Source organism: Salmo salar, unplaced genomic scaffold (genome assembly GCF_965601325.2).
Source record: "Salmo salar unplaced genomic scaffold, fSalSal1 ptg000578l, whole genome shotgun sequence".
NCBI classification, from domain to species: Eukaryota; Metazoa; Chordata; class Actinopteri; order Salmoniformes; family Salmonidae; genus Salmo; species Salmo salar.
This window is the reverse complement of record NW_027675424.1, coordinates 771579-785535: the sequence shown is the minus strand read 5'-3', so window position 1 is coordinate 785535 and position 13957 is coordinate 771579. Positions and strand designations below refer to the sequence as shown.

At 40.2% G+C, this 13957-nt stretch overlaps 1 protein-coding gene across 1 annotated transcript; it reads right to left on the bottom strand.

The window, feature by feature from the left end:
• LOC145876341 (uncharacterized) lies at nt 1-4210 on the bottom strand. The gene is made up of 2 exons (XM_082972133.1): nt 3623-4210; nt 1-544 (listed from the first exon to the last, which is right to left on the bottom strand). Exons 1-2 carry the CDS (start codon nt 3969-3971, stop codon nt 168-170), a joined length of 726 nt encoding a protein of 241 aa, XP_082828259.1. The 5' UTR covers nt 3972-4210; the 3' UTR covers nt 1-167.
• Nucleotides 4211-13957: the final 9747 nt, after the last annotated feature.

Below are 13957 nucleotides of genomic sequence, written 5' to 3'. Positions count from 1 at the left end.
TATAAGGTTTCTCTCCTGTGTGTGTTCTCTGGTGTAATGTCAGCTGGCCAGATTGAACAAAACTCTTCCCACATTGAGTACAGCTATAAGGTTTCTCTCCTGTGTGTCTTATCTGGTGCACTCTCAGATCTGTAGATTGAACAAAACTCTTCCCACATTGAGTACAGCTATAAGGTTTCTCTCCTGTGTGTGTTCTCTGGTGCGATGTCAGATTGAACAAAACTCTTCCCACATTGACCACAGCCATAAGATTTCTCTCCTGTGTGTATTCTCTGGTGCGATGTCAGCTGGCCAGATTGAACAAAACTCTTCCCACATTCAGTACAGCTATAAGATTTCTCTCCTGTGTGTGTTCTCTGATGAATTTTAATGCCTGATGAGGTGAATCTCTTCCCACAGTCAGAGCAGCAGTGAGTTCTCTTCCCTGTGGGTCTCTGCTGGTGTTTCTTGAGGAGTTCTGATCTGGAGAGACTCTTCTCTGCCTCTTCAGCATCATGAGGTTGTTGAGGTTCCTCAGAGGATCCACGACTGTCCCGCCTCTCTCCTGTGTGAACAACAAAGTCAGACAGATGGTTAAAGGCCCACAACAGCGGTAATCCACTGTAAAAGGTGATGCCAACAGCGGAGCCATGATGTTGGACAACAATTGACATCTGTTAAATTATTTGACCATTAAGACAGTCAACTTAGCAACAATCATATTTTGTCTTGTTTTCACATTAGTAGTAACTAGAAATAAGTTATTAATGTTGTTGAAACTCTAAGCAGTGTGCAAGACGACTTTTGGTCTCCAATATAGGCCCCTTTCTGTGTTTGCTAAAATTGCAGCACGAGGGCAATGCGCACACAATTTGATTGCAGAAACACCTCCCTGCTAATGAGGAAACCACTGGTTATGGATGTAGTATATCTGGTAATGAGGAAACCACTAGTTATGGATGTAGTATATATGGTAATGAGGAAACCGCTAGTTATGGATGTAGTATATCTGGTAATGAGGAAACCACTAGTTATGGATGTAGTATATCTGGTAATGAGGAAACCGCTAGTTATGGATGTAGTATATCTGGTAATGAGGAAACCACTAGTTATGGATGTAGTATATCTGCTAATGAGGAAACCACTAGTTATGGATGTAGTATATCTGGTAATGAGGAAACCACTGGTTATGGATGTAGTATATCTGGTAATGAGGAAACCACTAGTTATGGATGTAGTATATCTGGTAATGAGGAAACCACTAGTTATGGATGTAGTATATCTGGTAATGAGGAAACCACTAGTTATGGATGTAGTATATCTGGTAATGAGGAAACCACTAGTTATGGATGTAGTATATCTGGTAATGAGGAAACCACTAGTTATGGATGTAGTATATCTGCCTGGAGCAAAAATGGTGAGCGAAGATTATCGTTTTTCACAATATATTCTGAATATTACAGCGCACTATCAGGACAAGATCAGGAGTGCTACTCAAGGAAACTCACATTAAGCTCTGTGTCTATTCACTAATTCACCACCGTGGGGGAAAACTCAGGGGAGTTCTCATAGGCTGACAGCAAAAATAGCCTCCATTTACAGGTTGATTATGAGTGCATTTCACATTACTTTTAGATTATAATTGTAGGGCTTGTTTGAACCTCCTGCTTAATATGTTTGTGTTATTGTCGCAAATCAACTGCTTTATACTTAAAAAACACTTCAACCAGTAAAATGCTCTTTGGCTTTTCCATCAGCCTGACAATGAGGGTTTGTACACTAAGTGTTTAACAAATTGGCCCATAACTTCACCTAACAATAACATAGACCTACTGTAGGACCCATAACTTCACCTAACAATAACATAGACCTACTGTAGGACCCATAACTTTATCTAACAACAACATGGACCTACTGTAGGACCCATAACTTTATCTAACAACATAGACGTAGGACTATAAATCATTTAATATTTCAGGTGAAACATGGAAACTAACATGTCTTTGTCATGACATTTCATAACCTGATCACCAGATAATTTTGTGAATAATCCCACTAGGCTACTCTGTAATGTGTTGTCATTCTAAATGTCCTGAATAAAGGAAAATAGCTCTGTGTGTTGTACAATAGCCTATCCATCATGGAACAGTTCTCTACACATTATGAGCTAAGTATCTCTGTGTCCAGACAGACTAACGAGACCCCACTGTAAATCAAGCAGACAATAACACATTATAAACATCAATTTGTTAGGGATGTTGGATCCAACGTGGAGCACGGCATAACTGTCTTTACCAGAGTAATGAATGAAGAAGCACTTTGGTTGTTGTTGCATGTCGTGATGTTTGTCATGTGACTGTCATTCAGAAAATGATTTCCTGGATCAGCTGATAGTTGAACATGTGACTGTAACTAACCAGCTACAGTATTAAGAATTATGTGTAATTATTGAAGAACGACGTTAATGACAGTATCCATTTGGGTGTTGTCAATAAAGTTAAGGTGACTCGGTTAGAACCATTGGATTTAGCAAACTCTGAAATGATTTAGGATTTCTGTGCCCATGAAAACTGTTTTTCCAGCGTAACATAAGGAGACACTAAATGTTACGTAGGTAGAGTGCATTTCAGAGATCTGAATACAAAAAACTGTCCTAACAGGACAATAACCTAAACCACAAGGCAAAATCTACACTGGAGGAGCTTACCAAGATGACATTGAATGTTCCTGAGTGGCCTAGTTACAGTTTGGACTTAAATCGTCTTGAAAGTCTATGGCAAGACTTGAAAACGGCTTTCTAGCAATGATCAACAACCAACTTGACAGAACAGGAAGGATTTTCAAAAGAATAATGAATATTCACATGAAGATCAGTCTCCTATTGGATGACATCACGACTTCCCATCAAGCCAACTCCTTGAAGGCCTTACTATGACATCACTCACTCCTTCTAGTTTGCAGTTGTTAAAAAAACACTATTTTGCTCAAAACATTTATTTGTTTCCTTTTAGTGTGTTTATACTTTACGATATTTATATATCACTTTTCAACAGGAAAAGTTTTTTTTTTTAAATCACTGTAGGACTTCATGGACAATTCCGACAGTACAAAAACATATTCAAGTGTAGAATGTCCTTTTAAAAATCACACATTAGTTCAACAACTGCAGAGTTTGTGCCCCTGTTTTATTAGATAGTACTCACTGTATTTACTGGTGTTAATCAGATCAATGTCCCTGTTTTATTAGATATTACTCACTGTATTTACTGGTGTTAATCAGATCAATGTCCCTGTTTTATTAGATAGTACTCACTGTATTTACTGGTGTTAATCAGATCAATGTCCCTGTTTTATTAGATAGTACTCACTGTATTTACTGGTGTTAATCAGATCAATGTCCCTGTTTTATAAGATAGTACTCACTGTATTTACTGGTGTTAATCAGATCAATGTCCCTGTTTTATAAGATAGTACACACTGTATTTACTGGTGTTAATCAGATCAATGTCCCTGTTTTATAAGATAGTACTCACTGTATTTACTGGTGTTAATCAGATCAATGTCCCTGTTTTATAAGATAGTACTCACTGTATTTACTGGTGTTAATCAGATCAATGTCCCTGTTTTATTAGATAGTACTCACTGTATTTACTGGTGTTAATCAGTTCTCCAGTCTTCTCTTCTTCGTCCTCTAATGTGACAGTAATTTCCCCCTCTTCATCCTCCACTCCAAAAACTGCATCCTCCTCTTCCTCTTCTTCTTTTACTGTAACATCCTCCTCCTCTTTCACTCTGAACGCGTCTTCCTCTTCTTTCACTGAAACGTCTTTCTCTTCTTCTTTCACGGTAACAGCCTCACCCTCTACTTCTTGTTTTACTGTGACATCCTCCTCTTCCTTCTCCTCTTTCACGACAATGTTCAGCCCCAGAGCTTCTTTCTCCGTCCAACAGACCTCCTCTTTAGCAGGAGGAGCGTAGCTTAGTGAGCGCATGGTCGGGGATGTTAGCTAGCTAGGCTAATGCTAACTTAACCAGCCAGATAGTTGACTTACAGCGTAAATATTAAATTAAATGGGGTAGCTAGTTGTTTCCACATAAGTATGTTTAAATCAGAGTGGCAAATAAACCACGAAATTGTCTAAAGAACTTGAATGTTCCGACTTTGTCGGCTAGCGAGCTACCGAGGTGGCTGCGGTTGTTGAAGAAGCGTTCCGTCCACTAGATTTTACGTCATACTAGAAACATCGCCTGAAAGACACATATCGCCATCTGCTGTCTGGAGGGAGGAAACGCAGTTGAGGAGGGAAAACTATTTTTATTCTTCTTCATTGAATTATAATATTATAAAGCAGTTTAGGGAAACGTTTTTTTTTTCCTCTCTATTAAATATGAATATTATATCAACACGTATAAAGAGCAACAAGTGTTGTTTGATTAGTTCAGTTTTTTATGAGAATTTAAAACAAACTCTACATCTACTCCACATCTGTATTTCTGACTCAGTCAAAAAACAAGATATCAAAATAAGCACCTAGTTATTAATACCCTTGATAAAGATGAGCAAAAATGTATAAAATAAATCAACTTTAACCACTACCAGGATATTTTAGCCCAAAACCTGGTTACCTCTCTGCTAGGAGGCTGAAACTTGGCCATAAGTGGGTCTTCCAGCAAAACAAAGAAACTGTAAATTGGGTACAAAATCAAAAATGTTCTATGGCCAACTCAGTCTTCGGACTTGAACTCCATTGAAAACCTGTGGTTTGAATTGAACAGGGCAGTCCATAAGACAGACTAAATAAATCAAGGACATGGAGAGATTCTATATGGAGGAATGGTCTAAGATACCACCCAATGTGTTCTCTAATCTCATTAAACATTTCAGTGTCGTTATTCTCCCAAGGGGAGGGTGCTGGAGTATTGAAAACATGGGTAGCAATAATTCAGACCCCTGCCTTTTGAGAATTACATGTTAAACTAAATCTCTTTCTCTGAGCAATTGTATTAGTATAAAATAATATAATTTCCCTTTTTTTTGGTGTAACAATACATCATGTAGATGTATATAATGAACAGACTAGGTCTATACTGCTCCTACATGGTGTAACAATACATCATGTAGATGTATATAATGAACAGACTAGGTCTATACTGCTCCTACATGGTGTAACAATACATCATGTAGATGTATATAATGAACAGACTAGGACTATACTGCTCCTACATGGTGTAACAATACATCATGTAGATGTACAGTGGGGGGAAAAAGTATTTGATCCCCTGCTGATTTTGTACATTTGCCCACTTACAAAGAAATAATCAGTCTATAATTTTAATAGTAGGTTTATTTGAGCAGTGAGAGACAGAATAACAACAAAAAAATCCAGAAAAATGCATGTCAAAAATGTTATAAAATTTTTTGCATTTTAGTGAGGGAAATAAGTATTTGACCCCCTCTCAATCAGAAAGATTTCTGGCTCCCAGGTGTCTTTTATACAGGTAACGAGCTGAGATTAGGAGCACACTCTTAAAGGGAGTGCTCCTAACTGTAGAGGGATAATTCCAGTACAGTACATGTGTAAAGGGATAATTCCAGTGCACCGGTTATTGACTGCAGACTTAAAATGCTGAAAACAGGTCCCTAGTGGAATGACAACAACATGGCTGCTTGTTAAAGAAAAGATGGAGAGAGAGACAGAGATAACCATATACATTGCACATGGACCGTAAGAAATCCTGAATGTATTGAAATGCCTGGGCTCGCATGGGATGTGTTAATTCAAAACCCATCATTTATACCTGTTAATTCATAACCCATAATTTATACCTGTTAATTCATAACTCATTCTCCTTCAGAGAGCCTATGGGAACCTTAGAAATTGTCACGTTACAGCAGAGATGCTGTATTTTCAATAGAGATGCCACAGAAGCAGAAGAATGGGCCAGACAGGGCACTTCCTGTATGGAATCTTCTCAGGTTTTGGCCTGCCATATGAGTTCTGTTATACTCACAGACACCATTCAAACAATTTTACAAACTTTGGAGTGTTTTATATCCGAATATACTGGAAAAGAGTAGTAACCAGTTTAAATCGGGTACGTTTTTTATCCGGCCGTGAAAATACTGCCTCCTAGCCCAGACAGGTTAAAGAAGAGGAGGGGCATTTGTAAGGAGTATGACATATGTTATGACCAAATGTTAGGTATAAAAGGCTGTGTACATTGTATGATATTAAGAGCTCTCTCAATAAAGAACTAACCTTTTGCTGACTTCGGGGACTTTGTCGAATTCTTCTATTAACCGGGGCCTTACAACCCCCGGGGAATTGGTCAAAGCATATAGTGAGTTTTGAGTTAATAACATTGGGATGAAAATTCTCGTGACAACTTGGTCCTTCGAGCCGGATCTCAATACCTGCCTCTGTCGTCCCAAGGAACTGCTGGAAACCGTGCACGGGTGGATCCAGGATCCGTAAGACAAAGACCTGACCTCTGAATTGAGGGTTTATTTCAGGCCAGTGGTGAACTGGTACACGACAGAGGTGGTGTGTCACGTCCTGGCCAGTATAAGGTTAATTGTTTTTGTAGTTTGGTCAGGACGTGGCAGAGGGTATTTGTTTTATGTGGTTCGGGGTGGTGTGTTTGTGTAAAGGGTGTTTGATTTAGTATTTCCGGGTTTTTGGTTGATGGTCTATGTGTTTGTATTCTATGGTTAGTCTGGTGTGTGTGTTTCTATGTTTGGTTAATTGGGGTTGGGACTCTCAGTTGAAGGCAGGTGTTGTCTATCTGCCTTTGATTGAGAGTCCCATATATGAGGGTGTGTTTGTGTGTGTGATTTGTGGGTGATTATTCTGTGTTTAGCCTTGTGCCTTACCAGACTGTTTTTGTTGATTGTTCGTTCTTTGTTATTTTGGTGTTCATTTTGTATTTATTAAAAAAACAAGATGAGCATACACATACCTGCTGCGTTTTGGTCCTCCATTTCCAACGACAAGCGTGACATGGTGACAAGATCCAACCTACATTTAATTTTTAGCTGCAAGAATAAGGTCAGTAGTCTTTATTCATGGATTTTGGGGGTAGGATCTAAACTTGCATTAGACGTATACATCGGTATAAATCTTGTGTAGGTAAGGTGATAATTACTAAAGTCCAGGAGGATTCATATTCAGTATACCGTTTAAAAAAAAGTTTATATAGAGAAAGTTCAAAAGTAACAAAGTATCTAGATAAATATAAAACGGGGGGCTGAGTATTGAACAAAATTGGGTCCGCAATGTCTCAAGGTAGTTGAGGCCATTACCAAAAGAAACTACCCCGTATCAAAATAGTCTGGGACTATTAGAGGAATATGGGAAGTAGTCTGGGACTAGTAAAAATATATGGAAAGTAGTCTGGGACTATTAGAGGAATATGGGAAGTAGTCTGGGACTAGTAAAAATATATGGGAAATAGTCTGGGACTATTCAAAATATATGGGAAATAGTCTGGGACTATTAGAGGAATATGGGAAGTAGTCTGGGACTAGTAAAAATATATGGGAAATAGTCTGGGACTATTAGAGGAATATGGGAAGTAGTCTGGGACTATTAAAAATATATGGAAAGTAGTCTGGGACTATTCAAAATATATGGAAAGTAGTCTGGGACTATTAGGGGTATATGGGAAATAGTCTGGGACTATTAGAGGAATATGGGAAGTAGTCTGGGACTATTAAAAATATATGGAAAGTAGTCTGGGACTATTCAAAATATATGGGAAATAGTCTGGGACTATTAGGGGTATATGGGAAGTCATCTGGGACTAGTAAAAGTATATGGGAAGTTGTCTGGGACAAGTTAAAATATATAGATTGTAAGATTTAAGTATAAAAACAGTAAAAGCACACACATAGATTGTGAGAATAAGCATAATAACAAGGAAGGTAATTGAATAACATGGGTGGTAAATCCTCAAAGGAGGTCCCGGAATTAACCGGGGATGAGAGGTATATGGAATCCAAGGATAAAAGGAACATTTATTTTGGCCCAAAATGGAGAAAGAAGTACGAACTTAATGGTCAAACATAGACATGAAGATAGTGAAGAGGACAGGACAGTCAAAGCCCTGAGAAGGCTGCTGGAAGAACAGCGAAAGGAGAGAGAGGAACTACTGAAGTTGAGAGAGGAGAGTACTGAGCCAGTAAGGAGAAAGAGTGAGGATAGAGAGTTCAGAAAATTAACCCAAGAATGGGAAAAAGATAGACGGGGACTAGGACATAAGTGTGGAAGACCTAAGGCCCTCAGTAGACTGGATCCCCATAATCAGAGTCAGAAGCCAGGGAGATTCAGAATGGATAGAGGAGGATGGGGAGAGTGGCCAGTACCCTATGATAGCATTGCCAAACCCACGGGCTGGGGATGATGGGGCACTGGCCACTCTGGATGTATACAGGGCATGGACACAGAGAGATGTGGTCCGAGCCGTAGAGGGTGTAGTGCATCCTAAGACAGGTATAGAAGGGTTCAGAAGAGATCTGGAAGGTCTAGCAGCCAGCTTTAAGCTAGACACAGGGGAGATTGAGAGAGCAGTAAGACAGCTGGTGGGGAAGGACTGGGCAGCAGTCCGGGGACAGTGGGTACCTGGACATAATGATTTGGTGGTATTGCCCTGGGCAGCAGATGGGCCATATGCCGACAAAATAGCACAGCTGTGTAATAATCTGAGGGAACACTATCACCGACATGCCGATTTTTCCAAGGTCCACGAATGTAAGCAGGGAGACAGTGAGACCATAAGTCAGTACCTAGAGAGGCTGAAATATGTTTTCAATGCCAACAGTGGGTTAATAGAGCCACCAGTAGCCCAGGGGAACGATACAGCATATCACCAACAACTGAAAATAGCTTCCCTCAGTGGAATGCGCCCAGAGATAAGTCGTACCATAAAAAAGACTCTAGTAGGGTAGGGAACAGCAACTCTGGCAGAGGTAAAGAGATATGCCGTTCACTATGAGCAGGATGGGAAAAACGACAGAATGAAAAAAGAACAGAAAAGAGCAGAGTACCTGGTAGCAACCCTAGGGGAACTAGCGGGGAGGAGCAGAGACTCTGTAGACAGGAGGGGAAAAACAGGGAAACACGATGACAGAGACGGAGAGAAGCGGTGTTTTAATTGTGATAAAACAGGACATTTCACCAGGGACTGTAAAACACCCTGCAAATACTGTAACCAAGTAGGACACAATCACCGTATCTGCAGACATAAGGGGAAAGGCAGGCGTGACAATCGGGGTGGGAAGGGAGAGAAGAACAATAGGCGCCCACAGCCCGATTCAGGGAAGGAGGAAAAAGAGGATGAGGCATGACTAGATTCAGAGGAGGGGGAAGATCTGAGTGAACTAGACGAGGGGGTAACAGAACCAAATTGTGAAGTGTTTGAATTGGCAACCATTGATTTGGCATTACAACAGGAACAGAAACCACAGTTGATATTGACGGTAATGGGAAAGAAAATACAATTTCTTTGTGACAGAGGAGCATGCCGTACAGCGATCTGTGCTGCTGATAAACCTGAGGGAGTAAGAATATATGGGGAAAAGATTATAGTTCGCTCAGCTTCATGGACATCAATTCATGGAAAGGTTGTCCTCACCAATCAATTTAAAACATGAGCAGTCTGGAGGGGAGGCAACCGTCCCTGTCTTGATATCCAAACTGTGAACCTGCTGGGACGTGATGTAATGACCAAATTAAATGTAGCTGTCACTCCCATTGAATGGGGAATGATGGCACACATTGTTCAAGACAACATGGTAGTTTGCAGGGAACCGTGCTATTGGTAGAGTCAAGATCTGTTAAGGGGGGGAGTAACGGATAATCCTAAAACCTTGATGGAACTTGCGGATGATGCAGTACCAGGCCTCACTAAGATGCCCCCCGATGACTTACACTGCCCTCTCTGGTATAATAGACACCCAGGCCCCAATCCAGTCTATGAGGAGGCATTACTTAAAACCACAGAGAGAATTATAGGGCTAAAGTGGTTCCACTATGACAGTACACATGCAGCAGGGGAAGTAGAGCCACAGCATCAGACACAAAGACTGTTCAGGGAAAGGTGTGGCCCCCATGTCTCTCTTGCGAAAGAACCTTCAGAAGGGTGGGAGGACATGTCAGTGGATATTTAAGGGAAAGAGAATCACAGACTGGGCAGACATGATGAGTGGAGATCAGCATAGTCCATCAACCGATAGATATCGTAGGAAGCTATATTGGAGAGCTAATAGTGTTCCTGTGGTACATTTGAGTGAATGTGGGAGGTACTGAGGAGAGGCATGAAAATAAGGGAGAGCCGCACACCCTAGGAGCTCAGATGCAACGTTTCGACAGCCAAGCTGTCTTCATCAGGGTATAATCCGAGGAGGGTATAACTGAGGAGAGGCATACCTGTTAACAGAAGTTACCTGTTAACAGAAGAACAGGAATTAGAATTACAAATAGTCCCTGAGCACTTATGGTCACAAGGTCCAGCAGATGTAGGATTAATTAAAGGGGTAATTCCAATACAGGTATTGCCGAAATCTAATCATAGACCATACCAGAAGTAAAATTTAATGAAGCCCGAGGTAATAAAAGGGATTACTCCCATATTTGAGGAATGGGTAGAAGGGGGAGTAATCAGAGAAGGAGATGAAGCATAGTGCAATTCTCCAATGTTTTTGGTAAAGAAAGCAGCGCCGAGTAATGACTGGAGGATGTTATATCTACTCGGCTACTATAAGAGGTGATTTAGAGTGTAATACCTGGATCTTTATGTGTACCAGATTTTGGTTAACCTCTATGGGCTAGGTGGGACGCTAGCGTGCCACCCGTGGTGCACTCCATCAACAGCAGGTGCATTTCAAGAGCGGCAAATTTGAATCCAAATAAATGTCAAAATTCAAATTTTTCAAAAATACAACTATTTTACACCATTTGAAAGATAAACATCTCCTTAATCTAACCACGTTTTACGATTTCAAAAAGGTTTTACGGCGAAAGCATAAATTTAGAGTATGTTAGGACAGTACATTTACAAGAGTTGTGTGTAATGTTTTGTCAAGTCAAAGACAGGGTCACCAAAACCATAAAACCAGCTAAAATGATGCACTAACCTTTTACAATCTCCATCAGATGACACTCCTAGGACATTATGTTAGACAATGCATGCATTTTTAGTTCTATCAAGTTCATATTTATATCCAAAAACAGCGTTTTACTATGGCATTGATGTTGAGGAAATCGTTTCCCTCCAATAACCGGCAGTCAAGTCAGCGTCACAAATTAAATAATTAAAATTAGAAAACATTGGTAAAATATTATATTGTCATTTAAAGAATTATAGATTTACATCTCTTGAACGCAATCAACTTGCCAGATTTAAAAATAACCTTACTGGGAAATCACACTTTGCAATAATCTGAGCACTGCGCCCAGAAAAATACGCGTTGCGATACAGACTAGACGTCATGTTGGGGAGATCTAAAATCGAAAATACTATGTAAATAATCCATTACCTTTGATTCTCTTCATCAGATGTCACTTCCAGGTATCACAGGTCCATAACGAATGTAGTTTTGTTCAAAAAAGCTCATCATTTATGTCCAAAAATCTCCGTCTTGTTAGCACATGATCTAAGCCAGCCGGACTTCTCGTCATGAACGAGGGGAAAAAATATATTTCCGTTCGTTCAAACATGTCAAACGTTGTATAGCATAAATCATTAGGGCCTTTTTTAACCAGAACATGAATAATATTCAAGGTGGACGAATGCATACTCTTTTATAACGTATTGGAACGAGGGTACCCAACATGAACTCGCGCGCCAGGTGTCTAATGGGACATCATCGTTCCATGGCTCTTGTTCGGTCAGATCTCCCTCCAGAAGACTCAAAACACTTTGTAAAGGCTGGTGACATCTAGTGGAAGCAATAGGAAGTGCCAAAATATTCCTCAGCCCCTGTGTTTTTCAATGGGATAGGTTTAAAGTCAATACAACACATCAGGTATCCACTTCCTGTCAGAAAATGTCTCAGGGTTTTGCCTGCCAAATGAGTTCTGTTATACTCACAGACACCATTCAAACAGTTTTAGAAACTTTAGAGTTTTCTATCCATATATAATAAGTATATGCATATTCTAGTTACTGGGTAGGATTAGTAACCAGATTAAATCGGGTACATTTTTTTATGCAGACGTGCAAATGCTGCCCCCTAGCCCTAACAGGTTAATGTATTTTTATTTTAGTATAAGTAGTATATCCTGATAGCCAAGGTTGGTTTGGCTTTACCTTTTAAGGGAGGGAATGGATATATAAAAGGGTATTATATGATTTTTTAAAAAGTAATTAGGAGTAATTTAGGAAGATTTGACCCTCCAGAGGAGAGCCACATTTGAATATATGAAGATGACATATTGGTGGCGAATCCCTCCCAGGGGGGCTGTAAAGCGAACACTCTAGCTCTGTTAGTGTTCTTAGCAGAACAAGGTCATAAAGTTAATAAGAGGAAGTTACAGCTCTGGCAGGAACAGGTCATTTATTTGGGACACACAATAAGACAGGAAGGGAGAACACTTAATTCCACCAGAAAGACAGCCATTCTAGAAGCACCTAAACCACTCAATAAGAAACAGATGAGTTTTCTTGGAATGATTAACTATTGTCGTGCGTAGATACCCCACTTTGCATTACATACAGGGAAGCTTAGTGAGTTGATATATGGTAAAGCTATGGCAGCAAAAGATAAGATCAAGTGGACAGATGAGGTTGAGAACCAGTTTGTAACGATAAAGAAGTTATTGACAACTAGCTCTGTCCTAGCGTTTCCCAGATATGATTGTCCTTTTACACAGACAGTAGACTGTAGGGAAGGATTCATGACGTCAGTACTAACCCAGAGACACGGGGGGGGGGGAGAGAAATAGGCCTAATGCTTATTATTCCTCCCGATTAGATGAAGTAGCCCAAGCCATGCCACTATGTTTGCAGTCTGTGGTGGCAGCAGCTCAGGCAGTTGAGGACTCGGCATCTGTTGTGCTCTATCATGATTTGACTTTAAAAGTTCCTCATGCCGTATCCATACTGTTGTTAGAACATAAGATGGCTTACAGGTCACCAGCTAGACATTTGTCTTGTATGATAATTCTTTTGAACATGCCTAATTTGACAATAGGATATTGCAACAGATGGCAGCCCACATGATTGTGTAACAGAAACTGAGAAAGTTGTCGTACCAAGACCCGATTTGACTTATCTAGCTTTACCTGATGGGGAACTGACTATGTTTGTAGATCGATCATCAAGAAAAAACCATGATGGCACTAATGCGACAGGATATGCTATAGTTACAGACACAGAGGTCTTGGAAGCAGAGCCGTTACCGAGAAACTATTCAGCACAATAAGCAGAAATAGTAGCACTTACCCGTGCGTGTCAGTTAGGGACAGGAAAACGTATTACTATTTACAAAGACAGTGCCTATGCATTTAACACAGTACACATATTTGCAGCCCAATGGAGAAGCAGGGGAATGGTAACCACTCCTGGGAAACCTATTACACACGCTCAGTTGATTTTGAATCTATTAGATGCTGTACTTTTGCCAGAAAAGTTAGCTATTTGTAAATGTGAGGCCCACATTAGAGGGACAGATAGTGTCAGTAACAACAACAGAAAAGCAGATGCGGAAACGAAAAAGGCAGGTCTTAAACCGCAGCCGTCGACACAGCAGTTCTTAAAAGAGGAAGTAAAAATAGACAAAGCTATATTAAAATTGTCAGTCTAGAGCACCAGTGAAAGGGATTTCGAAATGGGAGAAGTTAGGAGCAATTTATATAAGGACGGTATTTGGTATCATGATAAGTTACCAATACTACTTAAGTCATTGTTTAGAGATGCGGCAAGATTGACACATGGGCAGAGCCATGTGTCAACAGGGGGGATAGTAGAGCAGGTTCGG